The sequence below is a fragment of the Python bivittatus genome, unplaced genomic scaffold, assembly GCF_059951505.1.
Source record: "Python bivittatus isolate LINGU-HERP-01145 unplaced genomic scaffold, Pbiv_v1 ctg000670_np1212, whole genome shotgun sequence".
Taxonomy (NCBI): domain Eukaryota; kingdom Metazoa; phylum Chordata; class Lepidosauria; order Squamata; family Pythonidae; genus Python; species Python bivittatus.
The window spans coordinates 2,213,576-2,241,321 of NW_028277094.1; the positions used below are offsets into that span (position 1 = coordinate 2,213,576).

The 27,746-nt window shown below is 40.9% G+C and overlaps 1 protein-coding gene across 2 annotated transcripts in view; it reads right to left on the minus strand.

The window, feature by feature from the left end:
- F8 (coagulation factor VIII) overlaps positions 1–18,558 on the minus strand; it is a 38,857-nt gene extending 20,299 nt beyond the window's left edge. The window contains exons 1-12 of one of the 2 annotated variants that reach the window (XM_088151841.1): positions 18,266–18,405; positions 17,755–18,018; positions 14,056–14,156; positions 12,587–12,709; positions 11,464–11,676; positions 10,629–10,700; positions 8,520–8,624; positions 7,219–7,440; positions 5,779–6,040; positions 4,333–4,504; positions 2,064–2,157; positions 592–803 (exon numbers count right to left, since the gene is read on the minus strand). In XM_088151841.1, the coding sequence (XP_088007967.1) occupies positions 592–803; positions 2,064–2,157; positions 4,333–4,504; positions 5,779–6,040; positions 7,219–7,440; positions 8,520–8,624; positions 10,629–10,700; positions 11,464–11,676; positions 12,587–12,709; positions 14,056–14,156; positions 17,755–17,834 (1,656 nt within the window). In that variant the 5' untranslated portion in view covers positions 17,835–18,018; positions 18,266–18,405. Of the gene's footprint in view, positions 1–591; positions 804–2,063; positions 2,158–4,332; positions 4,505–5,778; positions 6,041–7,218; positions 7,441–8,519; positions 8,625–10,628; positions 10,701–11,463; positions 11,677–12,586; positions 12,710–14,055; positions 14,157–17,754; positions 18,019–18,265 lie in introns of both variants that reach the window. The other variant, XM_007433335.3, reaches the window with a different exon arrangement.
- Positions 18,559–27,746: the final 9,188 nt, after the last annotated feature.

Here is a 27,746-nt window from a genome sequence, read left to right on the forward strand (position 1 = left end):
TGGGTAGGAATAGCAATTATTAATACTAATAGTGCTTTTTCCTCCAAATGAGCAATATGGCATACGTGATACGATCCTGTGGAGTAGGTTGACTGAAAAATAGTGACTATCTCGAGAGCACCCAATGAGTTTCCATGGCTGAGTCCTACTCCAATACTTTAACCCAGTGTTTCTCAACCTTGGCAACTTGAAGATGTGTGGACTTCAACTCCCAGAATTTCCAGGCCAGACGTGTTGAAGTCCACACATCTTCAAGTTGCCAAGGTTGAGAAACACTGCTTTAACCATTTCACCACCTTGGCTATATAAGAGTTCCTTGGAAGCAAGATGAAAATGTAACACCAGATACCATGTTCACAAGGTGTTTAAAGACTGGAGCTGAAAGCGACCACAACGTTCACCTGAAGCAACTCCACATGGATGGAACAGAGGGCTGCATCTTAACTCTTGAGGTCTGTCAAACAGTTCTGAAGTCTCAATTCTCAAGGGAAGCATGAACAATCTAGTATATCCAGGCATGATGTATGGGTAACCTAGGGTTATCATCAAAACATTCCAGTTGTTTCTGTCACGATGTAGCAAGGAACAAACCTGATTGCCTCTCAGATCCATGGTTTCTTTAAAACAGATCAGGAGGGGTCCAATAAGCCCAGATGCTAAGGATTTAGCAGGTCTGAATGAGCTGTAATAGTAGCGAGTCAGGCATTTAGGATCAGATCTGGTTGGGCCATCTTCAGGCATTATTTGCCACCTGTATGCAAACATCTGTTTAGGTCGTACGGCTATCAACTTTATATTCTGATCTAGGAGGAAACAAACCACAAATTGTATGGCTGAGTTTACTACTGGTTTGCTGTAGCCAAGTTTGTTTAACAGCTAAGCCATGGTGGCCTAGATAACCCACTATGCTAAGCCATAAACCACAGTGACTAGATTCACATAATATGCTGAGCCAAAACCAAACACATGATCAACCAGGCCATTTACTTAATAGATTATTGATCAAGCAGTTTTGGATCCATCATCTACATCAGTGTTTTTCAAACTTGGCAACTCTTAGATGGGTGGACTTCAACTTCCAGAATTCCCCAGCCAGCAAGGCTGGCTGGGGAATTCTGGAAGTTGAAGTCCACCCACCTTAAGGTTGCCCAGTTTGAAAAACATTGATTTACATGTTTCCTGTGCTTTCCATAAAGGGAGCCTCCACTACAAGGCAAAGTATCAGAGAGTCCAGTAACACCTCTTCCAACTAACACATTTTGTTAAAAGGCATAAGCTTTCTTGAGTTGAAAAGGTATTGCTGTATCAGACTCCTGATTTTGTTGCTCCCATAAACTGACACAGCTTTCCTCCTACAATGGCTCTTTTCCACAAGGGGGCAGCCGTGGTCTTTAGAAATGCAGATGGTAATTTAGTTGGGGAGGACAGATTTACAGCCTTGAGACAGAACAAGTTGGGAAAATTGCTTGATTGGAGGAGGGTGGAAACTACTGTCAGCAAATAAAGCCCAGGAATGACGGAAGAAGAAAAGGAAATTTGTCAATATTCCAGTAAAGGAAATGTGCCAATATTCCAGTCTTCCCCCAACAACCATGGTAGCTGAGATTTGTGGACTTTGAAACCCAACACAAACTGGAGGAGGCTGGCCTAGTCTGCAGCTGGCAAGCCTCCTTTGTGTTTCAGGCTTCATATTCAAATACAATCACCTTCCTAATCTTGAAAGATACAAAGCTGGCTTGAGATACAAAGAGGCACCATTCCTGCTTTCTCCTCCTGGTTAGCAGGCCCAGAATAAAGGATGTCATATTAAGCAAACAATGAGCATCTTACATTGGCCACAAATGCTTGACTTATCATAATGTCTGATTTAGCACAGGATGCAATATTCAGACCAGCTTCACAGATCAAGCTTGAGGGCTCAGCATGATCTGTGCACCATCTTGGCTTGTTTAACACCTCCCTCCCTCACCCTACTTTTGCATGATGTGTGAATGCAGCAAGATCATCATGCCCACAACCCTCCCACAGCCATCCCCCAAGAGATCCCCATCTATCAATCTTACGTCGGGGATTTTCAATACGGTGAAATGCAGTGACATTGGTGATTCCATGAGGGTAAATGTTGTAGGGCCGGCTGGCCAAGTTCTTAAATACAATCTGAAATGAGACAGTTTGACATTCCATTCAGTGTCTTTGCAGCATTCCAGATATGGAACAAAGTTATGTATCAAATCTAGCATACTAGATCAATGGGAACCTGTGGCCTTCAGTTCCAGTTCTATCTCAATAGTTAGAGGAATGAAGGCTGAAGTCCAGTGACATGCAGAAGAGTATTTCTTACACTTTTAAATACCATTTCTCCAAAGAATGATATACTTTAAATTTTCCAATGTTCTGCAATAATAATAAATATTGCAGCGAATAGGGGAAAAAAACTGAATTGATTTCTTGGGTTCCAAGTGTTTCAAAGTCTTTAGAAATATGGATTAATAGAATGCATTGCTAGCGCTGCACGTGCTTCAAATACCATTCAGAAGGCAGATCTGGGCTTTGCATGAATTTGGAGTTTTACAGTTTATCAGGAATTGTGGTCATATTGAACACTTGGGGTGGCAAAAAGAATTATATTAGGAAATTGGAAAAGTGATATTATTCCTGAGGACAAGGAATGGTTGCCAGAAATGTGTCATCTATTTGTTTTGGAAAAGGCAATATTTTCTACCAATCGAAGGATGCAGCAATATGTGTTATTAGGGCAGAGATTTTGTGATATCTTACAATAATATCTTGTATTGTTTATATTACTGCAGTGAATTCATTGTTAAACCAGTGACTATTGATAAGTATAAATATTTCCTTCTTGGTTTGTATCTTTAGTTTGTATTTTTAATTTTTTTTAAAGTTTCTTTTTTTTTTTTGGTCAGATTAAAGATTGTTTTGTTACAATAAATAAATATATATATATTTAAAAAATGAATGCAAGCACAGCACCTTTCTTAAGGATTTTTCTCAGGCTTCGGAGTCATATTAACTAGAATGAAGGGATTTTTTAAGTAAGTGACTCCCCTTCTCTTCAAGCTTTCTGAAAACAGTTTGGTTGGTCGGTTGGTTTATTTAATGCCATTATTTATCAACTGCCCATTTCCCTCAAGGACTTGAGGGGGGTTACAATCAATAAAAACAATCAGTTTATCACTAATTAACTAAAGCAGACCTAGTGGCGTCAACACTGATACACTCTGCGAGAAAAAAAAATGAGGTGGTTTAATGAATTGGTAGAATTTGAATTGGCAGAAAATCAGTGTAAGAAAGACTTTGTTCTAACTGACTGTTACGAATGTGAGTAGAACAAAGCTATCATGCACATCACTCTTATTGATTCAGATTATTGAATACACGTTATCCCAGCATTTTATTCACGCTTGTAATGTTCCGACACATTTTGAAGCAATGCCTCTTCATTGGGAGACTGAAAAAATAAATAAATTACCATAATTCACTAAACATTACAAGAGTGAATAGAACTCTGGCATAATGTGTATTCAATAATAAAGTCTCTGTGATATCAATTTCCCCCCTTTTTCATCTATTTGGCTGATATAGTTCTTCTGTTTACTCTCAACTTTCATGAACATCCCTGAGATGCTGTGAGGTCCTAAGGGTTTCTTTGGGATCAATTTCAAAGTGTGCACAAGTCAAATTGATTATCAGAGATGGCTGATAACCCTCAACTATTTTCAACCAAAAAGAATAACTCAATGATCCGAATGCTTCAGATATAGTCCATAAAGATTTTGGTAATGTAACTATAGAAGGGTAAATTCTCAGCTAAAAATTGTTTTTATCATGAAGTCTTGATGGCTCACCAAAGTGGATTTAGAAGACTGTGAGAGCTCTTAGGCCAGTGTTGTCCAAACTTGGCCACTTTAAGATGAGTGGACTTCAACTCCCAAATTCCCCATCCAGCATGGCTGGCTGGGGAATTCTGGGAGTTGAAGTCCACTCATCTTAAAGTGGCCAAGTTTGGACAACACTGTCTTAGGCAGTGGAACAGCCTGCCTTCAAAAGTCATGGGCGTTCCATCACTGAAGGTTTTCAAGAAAAGATTGGACAGCCGTTGATCTGGGATGATTGGACAGCCATTGATTTGAGGATTCCTGTGCTGGGCAGGGTTTTGGACTACACAACTTTTAAGATCTCCTCCAACCCTATGGTTCTATGATATTCTAAGGGTTCCAGACTGACCCAAAGTGATTTGTCTCCACGGCACTAATCTTTTTCTACTGTTGTGAGAGCACTGTCAGAGAAGACCATCTTCTCTTCATCACTTACAATAAACTCGTCACCGACTTCTCCTTTGAGGACAGGTCCCAGGATGCCCATGTGATCTGGTTTGGGTGGCTTCCGCTTACTGAAAGTTGCATCCTCATATTCCACAAACATTGCTTTCTTATACTTGGACCCGATCCGCTGGGGGCCATTTTCCAGAAACTTACTGTAAGTGCTGCAGAGGAGAACAGGAAGGCGGGGATGCAAGTCAAGAGAATTTTAGATCTGTAATGGCTTGGCAAGCCCCTAGTTACCTGAATGCCTTTTTATCCATTATTTACAGCAACATAAAATGCTCTGCCTGGCATGTTCAATTTTACCCCCATTTACATGGTGCTGACTATGTTGCTTGTCTTGTTCCCACCCCATAATTTTTCCAACTTTAACTTGTTGCTTTCCATTCTGTTATAACCTGATCCCTCCTCCTGAATCCCCCATGATAGATAAAAGAATTAGCACTTTCCTTTCCACTCCTTTTCACAGAAGTAGCAACCCTCTAGTGTGGCCTGTCCATTCGAATTTGTCCGTCTCTATCCTATTGGACAACTGTCTACTTGTAACAGGGGCCAATCCTTTGATGATTCATCATAACAATAGCTTCCTAGGCCTAACGAATTGATGGAATGTCTAGCAGATCCTGGATCCACAGGAAAGGAAACAGGACTGTTGCAAAAGACACACAGCCCAGGAAAGGCAGAAGTGTGAGAAAGGTTTAGAGTACCTCCACCTTAATTATGCTAGGTATAAATTGATCTGGAGAATTACCATAGCAGGCTTTCGAGAATCTGTAGTTTACTATCAGTAAAAGTCTTTCTTGTTCCTGAGTTTGCCAAACATGAAAGGCTTGATATCTATATACTATTAAAACTCTCATTCTGTTTGTCTGTTTGTATCCTCAAGTTAGCCCAAGCTGGGCATTATACTGCAACAATTTTTGAATCAAGGTACCTAAAATCCACTAAATTAAAGAATGCATAAAAAATCCAAGACCCAAATCTCCTTTGGAATTGAAATTTCCATGATGTTCAGACCAGTTTTATTTGCAAAGATGTGGCCATTGGGCAGTGTCCCTGCGGTCACGTGATCGTGATTTCCAACACTCCCTGCCCGCTTCTCACAAGCAAAGTCCATGGGGAAGCCGGCAGGCAGTGGGAAGTTGCTCTCGCTCCCTCTGCTTTTTTGCCTGCCCGTAGCAATTCTGTTTATCTAAGTAAGTAAATAGTGACTTATTATTGAAGTTCATTTGCCACTACAATTATTTTTCTATTTATGATATATATTCTTCTTAGATGATCACAGGACCATCCAGCATGGGGTAAAAAAAATATGGTCAGCCTAAAATTTAATGTTCATTCTGGTCACATCAGACTGTACCACCTTTCTCCCAGAGGATGACCCAATGAGTCACAGGGTTGTCTAGTAAACATAAAAATTGCTTGAGGTCATTACCTGTCCATGTTAGTAGGCTTTACTGGCGCATAGTCCCAATCACCTTCCTCTGCAGCAATATAATGCCTCCAAGTCACAGGCAGTTTTTTGGCACGAGAACGCCCAGCAATCCTCGGTGAATCCAAGTCTATCACCGTGCTTTCCATATCCTCCTCCTCCTCATAATCATAGTTGTCCTCATCCGCAGATGGTTCTGCCATCCTCATCTTCTTCTCAGGAGGTTCTGGACAAACTTCCACTTGAATGAAGGCTTTCATGCCAGCTGGAAGCCAAGGGTAAACCCAGATATTAGCCAGGTTTCACCTTCCTTATTGTCAGGTTCAGCCCAAAGAACTCCACGAGACAATGCAGTACAGTTCTGTTGCGTTTATTAGCTTCACCTCAGTACAGAAATCTCTCCAGACTGAACCTCAGTTCCCAAGCCGGCAAGCCACAATATCCTGAATTCCTTAGGGTGGTGCCAGTCTCATCTTCTTAAACTTCCCATGCTCCTGTTGAGGGCTAAGGAAACGCTTATCTCCCTGAGCGTGGCCTTCATAACAACATTCCATCACACTTATGTTGGAAATCAAGACCTAGTGCCTGCTGAGATAGTCAACCTGCACTTCACATCTGGTGTATATTACTCCCAAATTGCCTGTTACTGAATGCTCCTTTTCCATACAACATGATCTGCATGTGACAGATTCACATTAGGAAGACAGTTTTACTAGATCAAGATCTCAAGATCTATTTTTCCATGGGGAATCAAATTTTTATATGGAGTTTGAGCATCTTGAAACGACAGTCTCAGTAAAGGGCTATGGCCAAAACAAAGATTGATTGCTTGAATGTGATATGAAAATTCCAAAGTCAGATGCCCAGGTTCCAGCAGTGGCACCAGAGAACTGAATTTGGAGAGCCTTTTTGTAGATGCTTTCACAGAATGGTTGCTCTGAGTTGGGGAAGCTTGCAAGTGCCCAGAATGTCTTCTGTGGTGGGCATGGCTAATCCCAAACCATCCATTTATCAAGAGCAAACTGTTGCGAATGGAAACTGAGAATCTCTCTAGCATCCCTAGCTTACCTTGGTCCTTTTTTAGGACAGGTGAGCACACGTCCAAATAAAAGACTAAGCAACAGTTACCAACAATTTTTATTTTCTGAGAAGACCCATGCGACCTAGGAAGGTCCCAAAGGGATTATCAGAAATAAAGAGATTTGCATTTTGCTTTGAAACCTCCATATAATTGTGGATTTTTAAAAAAAATTAGGTAGGGCAAGGATCTTGGTGGATGTCCAGGGAGATTCCTCTGGGTATATACATGTCTACAAGCACTAGGTTGCCTACTACTCTATAAAGCCCACCATTTCCAACTTGTTTATGTTTCAGCTAAGGAAAATGAGAGTCACACATTGATACCTTCAGTGGTGTTGTTGTTTAAGTTCTAAAAACAGGTACCTTGCTGATGTGATGGAATCTGGCAGAACATCTGAAATGTGCCATTAGTTCTGGGTGTTGTCTCGGCAGTGAGGAAAACGGCGGGGGAAATGTCCAGAGTGGCATAACGATGTTCTCTCACCAGAAAAGTGTGACCTTCAAAAAGTATGGAGTGGACTTCAGGCATGGTGCCCAGGCCAATGACGTACCAATAGACAGGCCTCTTCTCACACAGCTTGAGACCTGCAGGAAGAGAAAAGAACAATGTTCTTGGCGAGATGTTTAATAATGCTCAAGGTTATGTGTGGGAGAGACATTGGACTGCAAACTTCTAACTTTGCATTTTTAAACCAAGGGATGGATCCAAACTTAAATTAGCATTCAAAATTTGCCCTTCACAGAATTATGCCATGCTGTTAGCTAATAATAATTATCAAAAAAATGATATAAATATATTAAGGAAAAGCCTATACAAAAATGCATATGTTCATGGAAATAATGTATCAAAATGCATTATATTAGGGCAGATATAATTACAAATGGAAAATACATATGTTGGGAGAAATGTGCACTAATGTGCATACTTAGGGTGTAATTTTAAAAATAAATGTTCAAGAGGGATAAACTAAACTTGACAGTCACAAAAATGAAGAACAGAAGCCAACTTTGAGCCAGCTGTCTTTTCTAATTTATTTATTCATTCAATTTCAATTTCATTCAATTTATTATTATCAAATGACATGATCCAAGTGGTTCTTCCATAGGCCCCAGAGAGGCCTTGCTTTGGTCTCTGGGAGCCCAGTTACATCAGGCAGACAAAGACTAAAAAACTCTTCAAGTTGTAAGAAATACCACATTTTGATCTTTATGTTTTTCCCCCCAAATGCCAGTATTTATCTAACTCATATATATGGACTATATCCAGTGCCATGTATTAGCTGACATGTTTCATTTAATGTGCTGTTCTTATTGCCAGAAAGTACTGAGTGCAGCAGTTGGGGGTTTGGCTGGCAAGGAGGGGCCATGGGGATCCAGGGAGCAAAATGTGAAACCAGGAGTCATAAGGAGCCATAAGGAGTCAAACACAGACGTTGCACTATTACAGCCCAGTCATTGTGGTCTTTCTAGTGACGGGGAGCCAATGACCAGGGAGGGTAAATTACCTTAAAGCAACATGGAGAAGCACAGAATCAAGAATCAAGAAGGCACTGAATGAACTTTTCAGTCTTGGTCCCAAGGATACGCATGGAGACCAGGTGTTCAGCAGTGCATCTAATGCTTCTTTCTCTTTTTCTTGAGGAAAGGAAGGAATTGACTCTTACCAGGCAGAGAATAATGAATGAACCCATTGATGGTATGAAACTGTAGCTGATTAGATGGAGACTTCGAGTTTCCTCTGATGTGAGATGGAGAATACCAGCTCTTCTCTGATAGGTGACATTGAAGAGAGAGAGAGAAAAGTTTGCAAGTGGTAGAGTTTAATTCCAGGTCCTTCAAATCATCAAGAGAAGAGTCCACCACTACCCACCATTTCAGTCCCACTTTGTAACACAGACGAGGTTTCTACATCCCATTGAATCATGGTTTGTTTTAACTGGGATTTGTTAAGCAAGCTACAACAGCACAGTTTACATCATTGTTTACATACATTGCGGTTTACCACTGACCAAGTTCATACCATGTGCTAAACCAAAATAAAAATAACAACCTGTAGCATTACACAACAGTGTATCTGTGGCAAGCCACAACAATGTCAAAATGAGGACGCAAATGACATGATGACAAATGGCATGTTATATAATGGTGCCATGTCTGATACAAGGACATGGGTTGGGTCATTGTGTCATGATATCATGACACACATCTCATCATTTGTGCCTCCTACCCCTGAGGGATGCCTATGATAAAAACACACTATGGTTTATCGCTGATGGGTCAATCACAGCCTGTATCTGTTTTGCATGTATTTCATTTTTTCACCTATAGAAGATGCATGTTACGTATTCCAGGGAATTAATGCAGTCTTAATATCAATTCTGGATGCCTGGTTTAGCATCCTCAGAATGCTTTGTCTCCTTCCAAATTATTTCTATTTTTAAAAATTACTTTTAGAAACTTTATATGCTCCTGCTCTCTTCTGGGTGGCTTATAAAAATTCAGTAAAAGCAATCAGAAAAACAAAAAATAGAAAACACTAAAAACGGATACAACATGCACTTCAATTAAAAGATCTAGGTAAGTACATAAATGTGTGTGTGTGTGTGTGTGTATGCATGTGTATCTTTGTGCCTCCAAATTAGTCTTCAGTCCTGGAAACTACACGGACAAGTCCCTGCAGTTTTCTTGGCAAGGTATTTCGGAAGTGGTTTGCCATTGTGTCCTTTCAAGGGCTGAGAGAGAGAGACTGGCCCAAATTCACCCAGCTGGCTTCATGCCTAAGGCAGGACTAGATCTGATGGTCTTCTAGTTTCTAACCCAGTGCCTTTGACCACTACATCAAACAAGGTTTCAAATATATATTTGAATATATATACCCCATTGAATAAGGAAGAGGCTTGCTTCAACTCCAATGGCAATGCATTCCTTAACACGGTCCCATTACAGGAAAAGCAGAATTAGACACTGAAGTTAAACTTTTTGGGGTGGAACTTATAACCGTTTTCTTACTGCTGCAGAGGAGATTGTTTTGGAAGACATGCCAGTCGTCACTGAAGTTTGGGCATAAGCCATGTAATTGTATCCTGCCTTTCTGCCCAGACTTGCAACCTCGGGTAGTCTAGAAGCCAGATTTAAACTACAGGTAGTCCTCGACTTATGACCACAGTTGGGACCAGAGTGTCCATCGCTAAGTGATACAGTTGTTAAGTGAGTCATGCCCAACTTTACTACCTTCTTTGCCGCAGTGTTAAGCAAATCACATGGTCGTTAAACGAATCTGACTTCCCCTATTGACTTTGCTTGTCGGAAGCCCCCTAGGAAAGTTGCAAATGGTGATCACATGACCTTGGGATGTTGCAACCATCATAAATACATGCCAGTTGCCAAGTGCCCAAAATTTTGATCACGTGACCGTGGGGATGCTGCAACAGTCACAAGTGTGAGGATGAGTCATAAGTCACTTTTTCAGCACTGTTGTAACTTCGAATGGCCGTTAAATGACTGGTCGTAAGTCAAGGACTACCAATAAAATAAAAAGGAATTCCCTTGGAATCTGCTACATTAAATGGCACAGTGCAAATAACCAAGAGGTGTAATGTAGAATGTTGGTGAGACATGAAGAATTAAGCCATTAGAAACAAGCGAAGCCTAGATCCCAAAGAAAGGTGTATTGACTGATGATGATTTCATTCAACAGAGCGGGTATGCAAACACACGTACAGGGTGGGCACATCCATGCCCCTTTTCTCTCTTCCCTCCCATTCCTCTCTTACCTTCATCAAACACCGAAAAAAGCAGGACGAATTCTTGCATTTTGCCCCAGGATTTTATACTCGTCAAAGTCCCTGCAAGGGAGAAACTCTGTAGAATCATCAAAACAACACTGCAAAGAGACTTTCCACATTATGTTAAGCAGGTGAGTATTTTCTAAACGGGAGCAAAACAGGAATCTTGAAACGACTTCATTCTCTACATCAGTGTTCCTCAACCTTGGCAACTTTAAAAGGTGTGGACTTCAATTCCCAGAATTCCCCAGCCAGCCAGTTGAAGTCCACACCTCTTAAAGTTGCCAAGGTTGAGGACCCCCACTCTACATCATCTGAATACTCATCCACATTATACCCAGGTAACTAGACGTTTTACAAACGCATTGGGTTGTCTCAAGCCACCCTTTACTTCTCAGTCCTTACACTTTCTATATTATGCTCTGCACAATAGAGATCATTTTTTTTCTGATTTTACCGTGCTATTATAACTAAAATCATGCACGTGGATAGTCTACCGAGATAATATATGGGATCCAATTGGAATATTTCAGAAAAAATGCTATCTAAATACCAGGTTTTATGATAGGAGCATATCTGAAATGTCAAAAACATTTGTAAAAACATTACACAGCTGTTCCACATTTCTAGTGGAAAATGCCTAAAGATTTTTAAAGTACCCAGTCAGACTGGATCTGTAGGTGTGGTATGAATCTATGGACCTACTGTAAAATCACAGACATTACTGAATGAATGCTTGGAGGTCCACGTGCATCTGAAGAAAACTTGGTATATGGATGAGCAGTTCTCAAGAGGATGGTCTTCCTCTATCACCTGATCTTACCTGGCTTACAGACCAGCAGTGGTCCAATCAATCCAGAGTTAGTATCCCTGACACTGTCCACATGAGAGGAGTAGGCGTAAGTTAAGCAGTGTGTATCCGATCCAGTTGGCCCTTGATCTTCTAAGATCTCCCACACATAGACATGGGTTTGACCAGGCCCCACAGCATCATCTTCTTTCTCTAGCCGGCTGGTTTTATCATCATAGCCTGCCCCTGAAAATGTATAAGCACTGACATCACTGAAATCCAGTAAGGACTATGACGGTTGAGGTCGCACAGCACACTAAGCCAGAACCATACAAAATACACTACAGCTAAATCTGATGGCAGAACCTGATTGTACTCTTGGTCTGGCTCATGAGTAGAGAGTTGAGCAACTAGTGACAGATGTGTCCTTGATGCCCTTCCTGACTCACCTAACCTTTGTTCCTAAATTCAATATATAAGAAGAGCCCAGCTAAGCTCACCCAAAGGAAGAAGATAAAGATGAGAAGGATTTATATTCCATTCCAGAAAGGTCAAAGTGGCTAAGAGGGAACAAATAGACAAACTAATTAAAACCTAATATGAAATATATCTTTAAATTTGCTGAATTTGCTGAAGCTAAACAGCTGTGGAACTGGCTGGTCATTCAGACCCAGGTGGTGATCATAGGAATATCCTTATAAGACTGGACATATAATACGAATGTATTTGTATAATATATACAAAAATCATTGACATTATCTATGCTGTCAACTTTCTCTCCAAGGCAACTTTTCATTAAGAACTTATGTTTATCTTGGATATCTGTTCCTATAACTATGTAGTGTAGGAATTAGCATGCATAATCTAGATGGATGGAGACTTTCTCTCTCTCTTCCTCTCTTTCCATCCATCCAGACCAAACATGCTAATTCCTGAACCACTTAGTGGTGCACCATAATCTCAGATGAACTTCATGTCTGAACTGAGACTCAAAATATCTTTATTAATCATATCTATATTTATATTATCTATATCTATCTATGTTGTTTAGGATCCACATGTGTCTCATTTGAAATCACAAGAACAAGGTAATGGTGGTAGGCGTGAAAAGAATCTGAAGAACGTGCAAGAGGGACAGTACCGGTGTCACTCTTACCTTCAGAAGCTTTCCAATAAGACACTCCTTTAGCGTGAATATTGAAGGGTCGTGAAGCCAAATTCTTAAAGGTAACAACCACCTTGTCATAGACTTCAGCTTGGATGATGGGGCCCAAAAGACCTAATGAAAAGAAAAAAGATTGGTTCAGGCTGGAGAGAATAGTTCTGCTGATTGTGAAGGAAAGGTGAGGTGGGAATCAGACTTTAGAATTGTCCCCCCCCCCCCAGCCCCCTTTAGTTGAGCAACAAGAAATTCCAAGGATGAGGTTGGATTTCTTTGGGTGAAAGTGACATGTTCTTTCTTTATTTGCAAATCTTTGAAACCTTTGCTTTATATACACACTATTGTTACAGGCTCATGGCTACTACTACATGATCTGCTGAATGTGCTTCTTTTCCTGTAATAAATCTTCCTCAACTACATAAAGAGCATGGCCCCATTTATAAACTTGGGTAAACAAGGCATACATGATCTTCCAGGCTTCTCTTGATCTTTTAACTTCCTATATTAGTATGCAAACTTGAAATATGGTGAATATGTTGTTTGGCATTTCATTGTTTTTAACGTGTGACCGTACATCGGTAAATGATGGGTGCAAAAATAAAAGCTACCAGTAGAATAGGGCTTCAGCTAAGAAAGACTTTCTGGTGCAGATTTGACAGGGGGAAAATTTAGAAATCTTTTCTAGTTCTACAGTTGATAGTTGTTAAACTATCATTACATTCAGAATGGAAACGATAAAAGGTAAAATCATGCAACGTATAAAGGAAAGCAAAGAAAATAAAATATCTGGACAGATAAATCACAATATCAATTAACCTATGGTTAAAAGCTTAGGCAAACAAATCTGAAAGTATCATCTAAAAATAAATAGAGTGTCAAGAGAATATACTGTAGAACAGGGTTCCTCAACCTCAGCAACTTTAAGATGGGTGGACTTCAATTCCCAGAATTCCCCAACCAGCATGGCTGGCTGGGGAATTCTGGGAGTTGAAGTCCACCCATCTTAAAGTTGCTGAGGTTGAGGAACCCTGCTGTAGAAGATTTCCAAAGAGAGGGCCACCTCACTTTGTCTTCTCTCTTCTCAAGACTTATTTCAGAAGATGGCAGAACTAGAGCAGAGTTAAACTGACCAGGTTGATCTGGAAACAGGCAACAGCCCTACAAACTGGTCGGAATGTAAAACTTTGTAGTTTAAGTCTGTGCACTTTGACTTCTGCTTGGAAATGAACCTGAAGCTAATGTAGCTGTTTAACCATTATCAAGATAGTCTCCCTATCTCTTCCCAGTTAGTAAATAAGATAATGTATTCTGCACCAACTCTAGTTCCCAAGCAGTCTTCAAAGACAGCCGCATGGACCCTGTATTAAGACATTTTTCAGTGCATGAGTAACTCCAGTCAGGCACCTAAATTGAGCTGAGAAGACTACCTATCTTATTTGCAAAAAGAAGGCTCCTTAGCTTACCCATCCAAGCAGGCTTGGGTTTTATTTCTCTGAAGGTAGAATCTGTGTATTCCAAATAAATTGCCTTCTTATATTGATGGACTAGGGCAGAGGAAGACAACCTAAGAAATTAAAAGGAATTAGTCAGAGAAAAAGGTTGAGATCAAAAAGATTGATGTCCACACTTCACGTCCTGCATTGTTGATCAGTATTGTTAGGAGGGTTTCAACTCAGATAATCCTCAGCCATCATGGCCAAATTGCCATGGGGTTGGGGGAACAACACCAGGTTGGGGAGGGTTGAAAAAGCTGGTGAGAGAAAAATGAGAAACTTGGTGTGTGGCACAAGAATGTATGAAAGCAAAGTCTCTTTCATGTTGGCTTGTCTCTTGTGGAGCTGCTCCATAGTCACACTCCTGTAGTTTTCTTGATGATGGTATGGAAGTGGTTTGCTTTCTTCTAGGATGCTTCCCCACCCCATCTAACCCACATTCTTGGGGTGTTTGATCCAAGGACTAGCAAAGCTGACCCTAGCTTTGTTTCTCCAAAACTAGCTAACGTCAGCTAGATGCCACCACCTGCAGTCATGTGAAAATACATGACCTCTCAAATTTAGGGCTTGAAAATGGGCTTTGTAACAATAACTTGGGCAGTGTTATAGGGACAGTTAGCAAAATGTTGTAGTTAGAGGGCTCCCCTTCCTCCTCCCCCTGTCATCACCAGTCTGTTTGTCCCACGGCCTCAAGAAACTCAATGTTTCAGAGCTGCCAAGCAACGTTTCAGTCGCATGGTTCTGAGCGTTCCATGCCAAAGGTCAATGGCCAAGTGAATCACTTGGCCCAATGACTTTTTAAAATATATTTTTTAACATTTCTCCACAGTGGGTGTAGGATTTAATCATTAGCTGGTGTCCAGCTTATTTATTTTATATAGGAATGCACATATGAGGGAAACAGATAACGGAACCCATCATGACTGCCTTGTCACAAGGAGTATCTGGAAACTTCGAAGGACCACTGACTATCAGAGGTCAAATATCCAAGCCTGCTAGGAACAGGCTTGGCAGGCAGGCAGGTTTCCAAGGTTTTTCTCTAGGATGACTCAGACCAACCAAGGAAATCCGGGAGTTAGGAGCAACTGCAAAACAAATAAGGGGAGCTGTGGCTTTTGAGGAGAACATTTTCAGGAGTCATTAATCAGTACAAGTATTACAGACGTCGCTACAACTCTACTGCCCCCCCCCCCCAAATCTAGTTCAGCATCAAACAAAGGGGTTTCCTCATTTTAGACTTTGGGGACAGACCACTTTTAATCTGAGCAGCACCACAAAAACACAAGGCAAGATAGCTTAGAGTCAAAGGACAAGGTGGATAAAGAAGGATCCCAAAGGTCCAAACGTTCCTGCTAAGAGTTACACTGCCTCTTTCCAAGGTCAAAAAAGTAGTCGGATGAGAAAAGCCAAGCTGCAAAGAGAAAACATTTTGGATGGTTGGAACATTTGGAGCGTTTAGGTGCCTTTGGTCTGCAAAACCCCAGATCCTGGCCAAAAAAAACATGGTATGCCATTGTGTTCAAGATTCCAATCACAATTTGATCTTCCCTAGCTAGGAAACAGAACAGTGACCTCTGGGGAAAGAAGTAACTGTGCTATGTACGAGGAAGCCGTTGACTGCTTTGGGGCAACCCAGTGGAGAAAAGTTGAGCAACAAGTCTTGGGAAAGGTTATAATAATGCCATAAAATTATCTTAATTCTTAAATGACAACTTTCTGTTTTTCTGAAGCTATGTCACGCTACCTCATTTCTACCATGTTCCAAAATGCATTGTTGTTCTGTATATTCTGTATATTGAATATATACTGTATATTCAATATAATAGATAAATTCCATTGTTTTGGTAGCATGTTGGTTGGTCCAAAGGTTTATCCTTGGATAGGCTGATTCCTCAGCCCTCCTCTTGATGAACTGTCACCCTTTAATTTTGTTTCCTTCACTTGGTTTAATCTCTTAACTTTGCTAGCTACCTTGCTTGCGTTTGGAAGCAGATATGGCCGTAGGGTGTGCATATGTGTGTGTGTGTGAAAGAGAGGAAGGGGGAATAAATTAGTAATTTCTTAACATCTAGTTGGAGCCTGTTGCTGTAAATCCTGCAGCAACATTTTCTGTCATGCTCCATGGGATCAACGTCCCTGATTTACTGCAGTCACAGCTGCAATTCATCTTTCTAGAAACTCTTGACTGAGCATAAACTTTTCTGTCTGCAAATTACAAATCTTAATTTATTTGTACAAGCATACTCTTTGCTCTAGAGAAAACCAACAGTACGCTGTTCAAAATGCTGTTCATTCTAACACTAGAATCTAGAAAACCTCATAAGGTCTAGATAACAGAGGTAAAGCTGTATTTCCTTAAATATATTTTATTATGCTTTCAATTGAGCTTCAGTATTTTTCTTTCTGGTATCTTCTTATTAAATACTTTTTCTTTTCTTCATGTTTGGGCCCTGAGACTCTGTGTGTATATAATACATTACTGGACATACACACACATACACACACACAAATTTATGCCCAGTACAATAAAACTGGTGAACTTGTTGACTATTTTTATCTCGCCTTTATTATTTTTATAAATAACTCAAGGTGGCGAACATACCTAATACTCCTTCCTCTTCCTATTTTCACCACAACAACCCTGTGAGGTGGGTTGGGCTGAGAGAGAGGGACTGGCCCAAAGTCGCCCAGCCAGCTTTCGTGCCTATGGCGGGACTAGAACTCAGCATCTCCTGCTTTCTAGCCTGCAGCCTTAACCACTAGACCAAACTGGATAGCAATTGTTAAGGTATTAATTAATTAAAGAGTTTTAATCATGCAGTACTTTTTTTTCCAAATCTGCTATGAAAACTGCAGAGACATCTTAGAAGGAATGTCCTGTGCTTTATTCTCCTGCAAAATGGAAATTGAGAAGCTGGAAAGGAGCACAACACAGGAACAAAGCTGAGGACAGTGTGGGAGACCTAGATTAAAATCCTTTTTCAACTGCAGGGTTTATTGGATGATTTTAAACAATTCATCCAAACAACCTCACAGTGTTCCAGGTAGTCCCTGGGTTAAGAACGCCCGGTTTACGGATGACCCATAGTTAAGATCGGAGCCTATTGTAGCAAAACGTGAGTTAGATACACAATGATTCGAGTTAAATTCACAACGGTTTGAGTTCCTTACACAATAATACAGTATTATACAATCATACTGTTCCGGCTTACATACAAGTTCGACTTAAGGACAGATCTTGGGAATGAAACTCTTAAACTGGGGACTACCTGTTTTGTAAAAATAAAAGGGGGAGCTAATTAACTTAAATCCAGATCTAACCAGATTTTTGTTCGTTTGTTTTCCCCCTCTTGACCAGGACACAAAGAAAGTCCCATAAAGTAACCCAAGCTACTGGTTCATCTAGATCAGCATGTTTTTCTCTTCTTCATCCCGATGCTCATTAGGTCTGAAGGACTCTTACTCTCATAGAAACATCTGGAGGGCATCAGGCAAGCTAATGGTATTAGCGACTCTCTAGGGTCCCCAGGTGACATTTTCCCCATCACTTGCTGAGCTCTTCTAATTGGAAATGTCAGGGACAGAACCCAGGACCTTCTACAGCCAAAAAGCCTGCCCTATCATTGTGTTATGGCCTCTTTCCCAGCAGTGAAACTGAATAACACCCACTTGAAGGAGATCTTCTTCCAGCAATCCCTCTGTTCCTTTTCATTCCCTTTTCCATTCTCCTTGACCAAGTGCTTCCTCATCAACTGGATGTGGCTGGTATCTAGAAAGGCTTCAAGATTGCGACTTGCTTAACACGATGCCAACAGGCTGCCAGCTGCTCATTAAATAAATGTTTTCTTCCCCTTCACTCCTGGCACATCCAGCAGAGCGGAGTCAAGCGAGGCTAAGGGGATTAGAAGCAGGAACTGAACAGGAGGGGCCAAGCTGTACAAATTAAGGATAGAAGTGGACAAAACTATGAGATAGTTGGTAATGGGCATATCCTCCCCATATAATCCTCAAGATATTTTGGACCACAGCTCTCACAGTCTTTTGACCCAGGTGGGCTGGTTAGTGGTGATGAGAGCTGATGTTCCCAAAATCTGGAGGACACCTACTTCCCAGATCTACCCTCTACTGAAACCAAACCCCCAAACCCTTGGTAGACAATATATTGTTGCTGCATTTTTACCCATTCTGTTTGTTGGGCATATAGTCCCATTCCTTCTCCACTGCTCCGATGAAATATCGTCTGGTGATGCCGATGCTTTCCTGAAAGACGCAGCCCAATAAGATAAGTCCGTGTGACAGCAACCTCCACATGGTCTACCAGCATGTGCCAAAGGGCTCCAATTCAGAGAGAAGTCCAGGAGGAGAAGGAGACAATAGCCTGACCTATTCAGCAAGCTCCATCCTCAGGTATTGTGAAACCCCAGTGAGTTTTTGACCCGCCACTAGATAGAGAAACATGGTCACACACTATCAGTGTGCTGGAAGTTATAAGTGAACAGCAGGGTGGGGAGTAACAGGATGGGAGAGGGGAAAAGGAAAAGCAGCTGAGGAAAGTTTAACCTCTTATTCACTGCAGGCTTCCAACTCTAGAAGTATCTTAAGATAAAGCTCTTTTGGGAGCAGGTTAGGAATTCTCTTGTCCCATTTCCAGTGATAACCAGTCCAATGAGCTCTGGAAGTTCACAAGGGGGTTGTCCGTTCTGGTTTTCTCTTTGCGTCTGATATTTAGAGAATACTCCATTTCAAGATATAGACGTTAAATTGATGTTTCATATTTTAGTTACTCCCTTCTGAAAAATGAGCATCAGGGCTAGATAAAACAGTTTTCTAAAGTTTTGGTATTATGGGACTTAATCATGCTGTAAAATGAAGAGCGGGCAAAAATGTTGGGTTGTGTCTGTGTAGGTTGCTTTGTTCCACGCTCCTGTTCTTTGAACGATGAGCAAACGGTACTTTTTAATTATATCAAAATTGATCATCTACTTTTCTATTAAAATAACATGGTACTTATGATTAAATATATTTTCAGTAGTGGTGAGGTGACAAGACAAGCTAACACAGAATCAGGTCTGCAGACATAGGCCATACACAAATCATAGACTCCAGCTTTATCATCACAGAATAGGTCTTCTGAGTCCAGAGGAGGGTAAATGGACTGTGCCAACCTTCATAAGGACAACCTTAGTGAATCACAGAACTGGAATAGATCTTGGAGATCATTTAATTGACTCCAATGCTCAGGGTGGGATCCATAATATCAGAAGAAGATACAAGAATCCTCAGTGCTGCGTAGACAATTCCTTCTTCCGTGCAAAGCTTCCCCTTCATTCAGCACTGAAGCTAGAGATTGTTTCATGTATCTCTACTCTCTTAAATGTACTAGTTGTCTGTCTTGGTAGGGGTGCCTAGATTGAGCAATGTTCTTCTCAAAGACATTCAGAGGAACTGAAAATTAGCTTGTTGAATATTTCAAGGGTAATGGCGTATTCAGGTCAGCACAATTCTGGTCACTGTGATTTTTTTAGAGTTATTTTTAAATTCTAGGAAAATTGCAGCTAAACTTTCAAGGGATTCGGCCGACTTCCCTGTCAAGAAAGTTTACGGTGTTAAGGACTTTTTAGCTTAAGGGAAAAAACCCAAGAAATTTCAGGGAGGAAGCTTGATCAGATGTATAAAGTTTTTTTTTCCATTTCTCATAATGCAAGATCAAGCCATGAAACTGAACATTGGGAGGTTCTGGACCAATTACAGAAATGTCTTGGCACACAATGCACAATTAAAGGGTGGAATTTAGCAAAACTAAGATGTAGTGATAACTAATCATTTGGACAGCTTTAAAAGATCATTAAACAAATTCCTGAGTGCAACCCATTGCTTAGGGCAGGTGTTAGAATATGTTAGCCATATATAACAGCTTTCACTAATTAACCATGTCGCAGTATATTAATGCCACTATATTGTCACTAGACTATCATGCTAATACCTTTCATTATAAAATGCCATGGTCTAGTAACAATAATTAGCTTTACTTCAGTGAATGGACATGTATGAAACCCAACAGAGTTGGCCTGAGTTGGGTGGCATCAAAATCAAATAAAGTGAATAAACCAACCAACCAACCAACAGGCAAAAAGGTTTGCTCAGGAAGATTTCAGCTTATGTAGGACTTGGAGGAAGATGACTTTAAAGAAGACACAAGCCATGATTGCCAAAACAAGCAGAACTTGTTGGATGAGGACTGTCTGGTAAAAAAGTACCAAGAGGTGTGAGAAAGGTGCCAAGATAGGACTGGTAAAACTTTAGTCATAATTTGTTGGAATAACAATCGTATCTGAACAGTAATCCTTGGGAGCCATCACATAAAACACGGGTTCAATGTAGACATCCTACCTTGATTCTTCTGGAACGCAACCCTTACCTAATTGGGCCTACTAAACTTTGAGCTGGACTGATATGCATGGATGTGTAGATAAGTAAATTCTTAGCTTAGGAAGTGAACAGTAAATGTTGTAAGCCTGGATTTGTTTCTATGTGTCTGGATTCCTGGATAAAACACAGTGTAGTATTGGAGGTACTTTCTGGCCATTAGTGTGAATGGGAGTAAAACCCAAACATTCCCAACACATCATTGTCCAGCCTCTGCTGCTTGAACACAACAACATAGGGGATTCTTCTCCTCATTCAGTCACTGCTTCTGTTGTTGAAATACTGTTGTCCGTAGGAACTTTTTCTAACAGTCAGAATCTGCTTTCCTGTAACACCATTATATCATGTCCTATCCTCTTGGATGATAGAAAACAAGTCATTGATATTCTTCCATGTCATATCTCTTCAATTGCTTAATGCAGGGCATCCTGTATCTCTCCACCCACCTCTACTGTTCCCTTCCCAGATCCAGTTCCTACAATTCTGATTCACAGAACTTCTAATTGCCCTTTCTGCCCAGTTCTGAATCTGTCTAGTTTGGTTGAAACTATGGGGCCTAGATTTTTCCCATGTTGACTGGCCACCATGAGAACAGAGATGTTCTTTTGATTTGACCAGCTTGGCTTTTTGATGTTCCTTTGTTTCAAAGACCAAAGAGGTTGTGCTTTTTGACATACCTGATTTTCTCTTTCTTCAGTCTTAAAAGATACTCTCTCCTTTGGGCTCAGTTGCTAGGTTTTAGTACGTTTGCAGTCTCAGGAAGACAATGTGGATTCAAGCTGAGCTTACCAAGGGTATCAGTATCCAGAAAGTCTATCTGCTGGTTAGAACCCCTCCTTCCCCCACCCTCGTGGTTCTTCTGTTAGGGCTCTCAAAAGCTGTTTATCTTGCTACCTTTGTTTATCTTGTTACCTTTGCTACCTTGTTACTTTTGTTTATCTTGATACCTCTGTTATCTTTGTTTATCTTGTTACCCTTAACAAAATTGCAAATTGCACAGATGTTGTTTTGCCCCATTTGGCCCCTAGTAGGGAAACATCTGGGCCTGGAATTAACAGGTTTTCTGAGTCAGTCTTCAGACAAAGGCAGAAGAGAAATGAGGAATTTCCCCCACAATCTCTTTTCACTTTCTTCTTGATCAAAAACCCTTCCTCCTTCAGACTCAGCAAAGGGCAATGTGGGATGATTCATCAGAACCCTTTATGTAAATCACATGTCCGCGTTAAAATGACTGTTGAAACACAACTCTTTGTATTAAAACCTACCTTGGCTATTAACCATACAGGACAAAAAGATTTTGTATTCCTAGGAAAAAGAGGTCCACCAGGATGGGAATGTGTGAAAACAATGTAGAGTATTATTCTTTTCTGTCTTCTGGTTTATGCCAAAAAGAATCCCATTTTAGAGATTGGCGCGGAAAAGGTATGTCTTGTTGAGAGCTCCATTCCCTTAGAGATAATCTATCAGGCGAGTCCAAAATCATTTCCTCACTAAAGATTTGCAACCCTCTGGCGGACATTGTCCCAAAATAACGATAACAATGACAAGGTTTACAAAGCCACAACCAAGGCCTGGGTGATGGTGCAAGCTGCTATAAATCACTAGTGAGGAAATACTTTAGACTCTTTCAGGCTTACAGTCAAAAAAAAGACAAGGCACGAAAAGAAGGAGGGAAAAGAGCAAATTAGACACAATTCATAAAGTTACCATTTTTCTAATGATCAGGTTGGAAGAAAGGTAAATGGTTGAAGCAACAGGGTCCATAATAAATCACCATTACTTTAATACACAAATACTGCAACTACGTTGGTGCACCCCACGTCTGACCCAAGCTCATAAGTCATGGTTTCGTGTGATGATGTCACTGTTTCCCCTCTTGTCCTTCTGGGTCTGATGTGACAAGTATCACTAGATAACAGTTGAGGAACAGGGAACCTCAGACAAAACTTGCAAGGGTCCTGGATGAAGTTAGTTATCTGGATCCTTTTCAGTCAGAGCTTAAATGTGGGTATGGGAAAGGAAGGGCATTAATCACTTGAATGGATGACCTTTGTCAGGACTGGAATGGGGAGATTGCAGCCCTCCTGGTCCAGTGAACTTCTCAGCAACATTTGGTACCATCAACCAACTCTTCCTCTTGCTCTACAGGGGTTTTGCTCCTTCCAGAACGGGTAGTTCCAGTTAGTAGTCTTGGATGTGAGTAGTAGAGTCCAGTGAGGCCCTCATCCTACATCTGGAGCCTGTGAAGGATCAGATGGGACAACATAAGCTTAAACGTAATCCCATATTTTTATTGGGCATAACTGTTGCATATTTTATAAAATATATGTTTATGAGGATTTTATGGATTTTTGGAGTGATGAGATTTTGATCTGGGCATCTGGGTGTGTTGAACTCTCCAGAGTAATTGGATTGAAGCAATATACAAATCCTGAAAATAAATAAGGTAAGATATGCTGAGAATACGTGATTGATCCATGACAATCTAGATCTCTTGACATCCATTAGCCTGCAATCATCAGGATACCATGCTAGTTGTTCTTCCTTCTAAAAAAGAAAAACTTATCCCCAACTGCTTTTTCAAACACTCAATTGATTGAAATGTGTAGACATTTAAAATAGCTAGTTGCTGACCATGATGGCACTTATTTACAGTCTGGTTTTCCTTTGGTTCACTAGAACCAGTTGTTTGCATTCTTTTGATCGTTACTGTAAATAGTTTAAAGAAATCAGTCAAAACCTCAGAGAAAACTCAAAATATGAATGAAAAAAAAGAATCCCCCTCTTCTTTTCTAGGGTTGCCGGTAAATATCTTTTTTCTTCCCCCTCTTGTCCCATAATCAGGACAAGAAAACCTACCCCACCCCAAGCTTCTTTCCCTGAATAATGAATGGTTACAACTACTTGGTACTATTTCCCCAGATAATAAGCAGGAAAGTGTAGGTGGCTTTTGAGAGCTGATGTTTCTGACTACTCAGATGGGAGAGTCCCTAGAAAAATTTGAGGGGCCCTTTTGAGGAGCCCAAGGCAATGAGCTCATAGCCTCAGACAATTTCCCCCTTGATTTCCAAATGTTCATCCCCGTCATGCATGGAATACGTTCTGCTGAGAAGCAAAGAGGTGAAAATCACTTCTGTTGTTTTTCAGGTGACTTCTCCATTTCCTTAGGTTTAGCACAGGAAATCCTCACAGCTCAGAGTACATCTTGCAATATTCCGGGCACAGATGAACAAAAGAGGGGACATGATGTAGCGAAGCTTCCTAAAACGTCTTGCCACCAATGTCAGCTCTAGACTTCGGAGATGGTGGAAGACAATTCCCATCCGTAGTCTCAACTGCAAAAAACAAGTTGCTTAGGAGAGAAGATTCCAGCCAGTGAAGTTGATATGACAGGTTTACATCTGTGGAAATCTCCTCTTTGAAAAGAGCCAGTAAAGGTCTGGAGATTGCCCTCCTTCAGTCATGTATCTACTCACCGACTTACCCAACCGTCCTAGAACATTTATATCATGCCTTGTTTTTTCCCCCCCTCTTTTCCTTTTTCATTAATTAGATACAAAAACAAAGAAAAAGAATACACAACATCTTAAAAGAAGAAAAAAGAAAAAAAAGATGAAAGAAAGAAAGAAAAACATATAGGGCATCTATTTACAGACATCCAGACATCCATGGATAAAGTGTATAGTAAACATTTCCATGAATGGAAGCCATAATTCATTACAGTCATCCATAATGTATTTATTTATTTATCAAATTTGTCACTGCCCATCTCGTTAAAAAGCGACTCTAGGCGGTTTCTGGAGGAGGTCAAATCAATTAAAATACAATGTAAAAACAGTCTTAAAAGATAATAAATAAATTCCAAGAAATGATGGAGTTGTTATTTAATTGATAGTTTACAGATTATAGTTAATAAATATGGTTAATTGATAGTTCATAGATATTGATCAATTCTGCAGACCATTGAACAGCCGGAGCCATATTTGTCTCTCCAACGTCTTGCCTTTTTAGTACTTATGTACCACCCAGAGTGGGGAACAATTAAAATCAGCACAAGACTGAATAATGGCAGTAACTAAAAATAGGGAGGGAAGCTGAACTCAAATAAAATGTGAAGCACAGTAAAATTCACAAGCCCCTGAAAAATAAAGTCTCTTTCAGGTTGGACTCTGTTTCTTGGCACCAACAGGGAAGTGCTTTGCTATTGTCCTCTTTTGTTTCTGGGTTTTTTTCCCCCCTTTATTTTAAACTTCCCAGTCTATTTTTAAATTTTTTTTATTGCTTTTTAATGAATAACAAAAAAGTGCCATTGCAAAAAAGTGACAAAAATATAACAAAGGAAATAAAAACTTGGCATAAACTTCCCAGTCTAGCCTACAATCCTGGGACTCTTTGATGGTCTTCCATCGCAGACCTAATCAGGTCCAACCTTGCTTGACCTTTTGAGATCAGCCAGGAAGTCAGCAAGGGGCTGCCATTTTGCTGGGCACAAGGAAAGAAACATAATCCTAAATAAAGCATTCTTCACAATCTTCCGAAAGACTATCAGGGTAAGAGCAACCTAGACAGTCCTCATAAAACAGAGAGCTCCAGTTTAGGGATGACTACCAAGAAGGCCCTTTCTCCCATCAGATTTCCCATCAGCAGCGTCTCCACCACAGCTGGGACATATGGAAGACTTTTCTAACATATCTTCAAATTTGGACAGGATGATATGGAAGAAAGCGGTCCCTCAGCTCTGCCGGATCTAAGTTTCTAAAGCCCTCAAATAACAATATTTGAAGGAAAATCCAGAAAAAGATAGTAACCAGTACAGCCTTGTACAGTTATGTAATAACAGACCTGCTCATGAGCACCTATCTATATCCTTACTACTATATTCTGGACCAAGTGCAGTTTCTAAAGACTCTTTGAAGAATGCAATAGTCCAGCCTGTATACAATAGGGGCATCAACTGTTGCTTCTGATCAAGGGTTTTCTTGTGCCCTGCCTCATTCACAAAATGTTGTGATGGCATTATTGTCTATTTAGATCTCTTCCGGCTTTCATGCTATTTCTGAAGTTCTTCCCTTCCCATAAAACATCCAATGAGAAAGAAAAGAAGAACTATTCCATGGTGTTTTTTGATGGTACCCTTGGGAGGTACCCTAGGCACCCTGGGTTTGAGTTGGGACCACAAGCAGCTTCACTGCCCCCCTTTTTTTGAAGTCCCTGGGACTCTCTCCTTCACTCTGATTGCTGAAAATCAGCAATACAGTTGCCTACTATTTTGAGGGAGAAAACAAATTAAAAAAAAGTTAGTGCAAACCCTAGAAGAGACATGTCACCTAGAAGAAGAAAAAAGGGAAAGGGAAAACCCACTCATATCCCCAAAACAGGCAACATTCAGCATCACAGAGTGAGACATTAGCAGTTCTTGGGTCCAATCTAGAAATCAAGGAATTTATGTAAGCAGGCAAGAATATGAAGCTTCAAGCAAGCTGTCGCCAAAGAATCTCTCTTTCCTTGGAAGACAAGGTCTCCAGGCCCTTTATTGCCTTCTAATATATTGGCATTCCTTTCAGTGGTGTTCAGGATGGACACAACAAAACAGAATCACACCAATTCTAGATGACTGTTGACGCAGTCAAGAATTGCATCCATCTTTTTAGCTACTGCATCGCCAAGGGGATTCCTAGCAGAACAACCCCATTCTGCAACCTTCCTCAAACTGGGCACACTTGGAGGGGTGCACTTCAACTTCCAGAGTGCCCCAGCCAACATGGCTCCTGTTGAGAATTCTGGGAATTGCAACTCACAAAGTCGCACATTCAGACAGCACTGAAATTGGGGAAGAATGCATTCAGTAAGAATGGGATATTGGGTTATAGCACAATAGGGGTTGCAGAGTAGAGTTGTCCTAATGCTCCAGGTGTCTTTTTGGCCTGTTTGCTGTTTGTTTTCTGGAAACAAAGGATAGCAAAGTCATTCTCTGTATCAGTCAGAGGGGTGAACTAAAGCACATCTGGCAGAAACAGCTATAACAACAATAGGAGCAGGAAGAGGAGACTAGAAGCCACATCAAGTTTCTTTGCTCCAAAACAGCTCATTTCCCTGACTGCTTAGCCCAGCCCTGAAGAAACACAAAGGTGAGTCAAAACACAAGTGACAGCTCTGTCCTCCTCTGGATATGTCATTGGTGAGTCAACTGTTGCATTTCTGGAATAGAACTAAATGTCCAATTTTACAGAGAAACCTTTCTTTTTCAGCTCACTGTGGTTTTACTCATCCAGTAAGCTTAGCTTCTAAGAACCAGTTTCTTGTGTCAGAGAATAGTAGCCATATATGTGTTTTCTAGATTCAGGCATGGAAGCATGGTATGGCAGAAAGTTTTTTCAGCCAGCAAGGCTCGCCAGCAACAACTGGCCAAATCTTCTCAGGAAAAGACAGCCATCAAACGCAGACTCGGAAAGCAAATTTTCTCCCTCTTCCCTTTCCTTTATTAATACATAACCTAATAAAGAGTCCAGAAGAACTGGAAATCTCGCTGATAACTCTGTTACATAAACGGATTATGTCCCACTTTCTTTTCCTTTGAATTCCACAAAGTGGCCCGCCCAGGATCTGTCCTGGGTTCGGTGCAGCTCTGCGGCCATGTCATGAGCTGCTACAGAGAGTGACAGAGGCAAATTCCTCACAGCCAGATTCCAGTGCAGACCACCAGCCCTTGTGCCAGCATAACATTTTCTAGCCCCACTGCATTCTCAGTCTTCTCACAGAAAGAAGACCAGCAAACGGTGCTGTCCTTATAACGGGGATCCTTTTGGCTTTGTTTCTCTCCCCTCCCACCATCTGTCAGCAGCCAGTGGGAGAACAGCCAACCGTCCCCCTCCTTAACCTGGGTTAGGGATGGGCTTGCAAAGGAGGCAACAGATGGCTACACAGGCAGCCTGTCAAAACTCGCTCGGGTTTCATGCAAGTGTTTTGTACAGGTGGGTTTAAAGGGACCCTGACAATCAGCTGGTATCAGCTAATGGTTGGAGTCCTTTGAAATAAAAGGTTAGTTCTGTCTCAATACAGCTGTGCTGGAAATCTGCTAAACCCGGGTGCGTAAGGAGCTGAAACAAGAGGTGCTGGGCAGGGGAGAATTGCACTGTGAAGCCACAGAGAGATGACTTTCTCCTGCTTTACTGGGTAGGTCTCTCCCATCCTATTGGGCTGCCATCCCCAGTCAGCTGTTACTCAGGCTGGTCCAC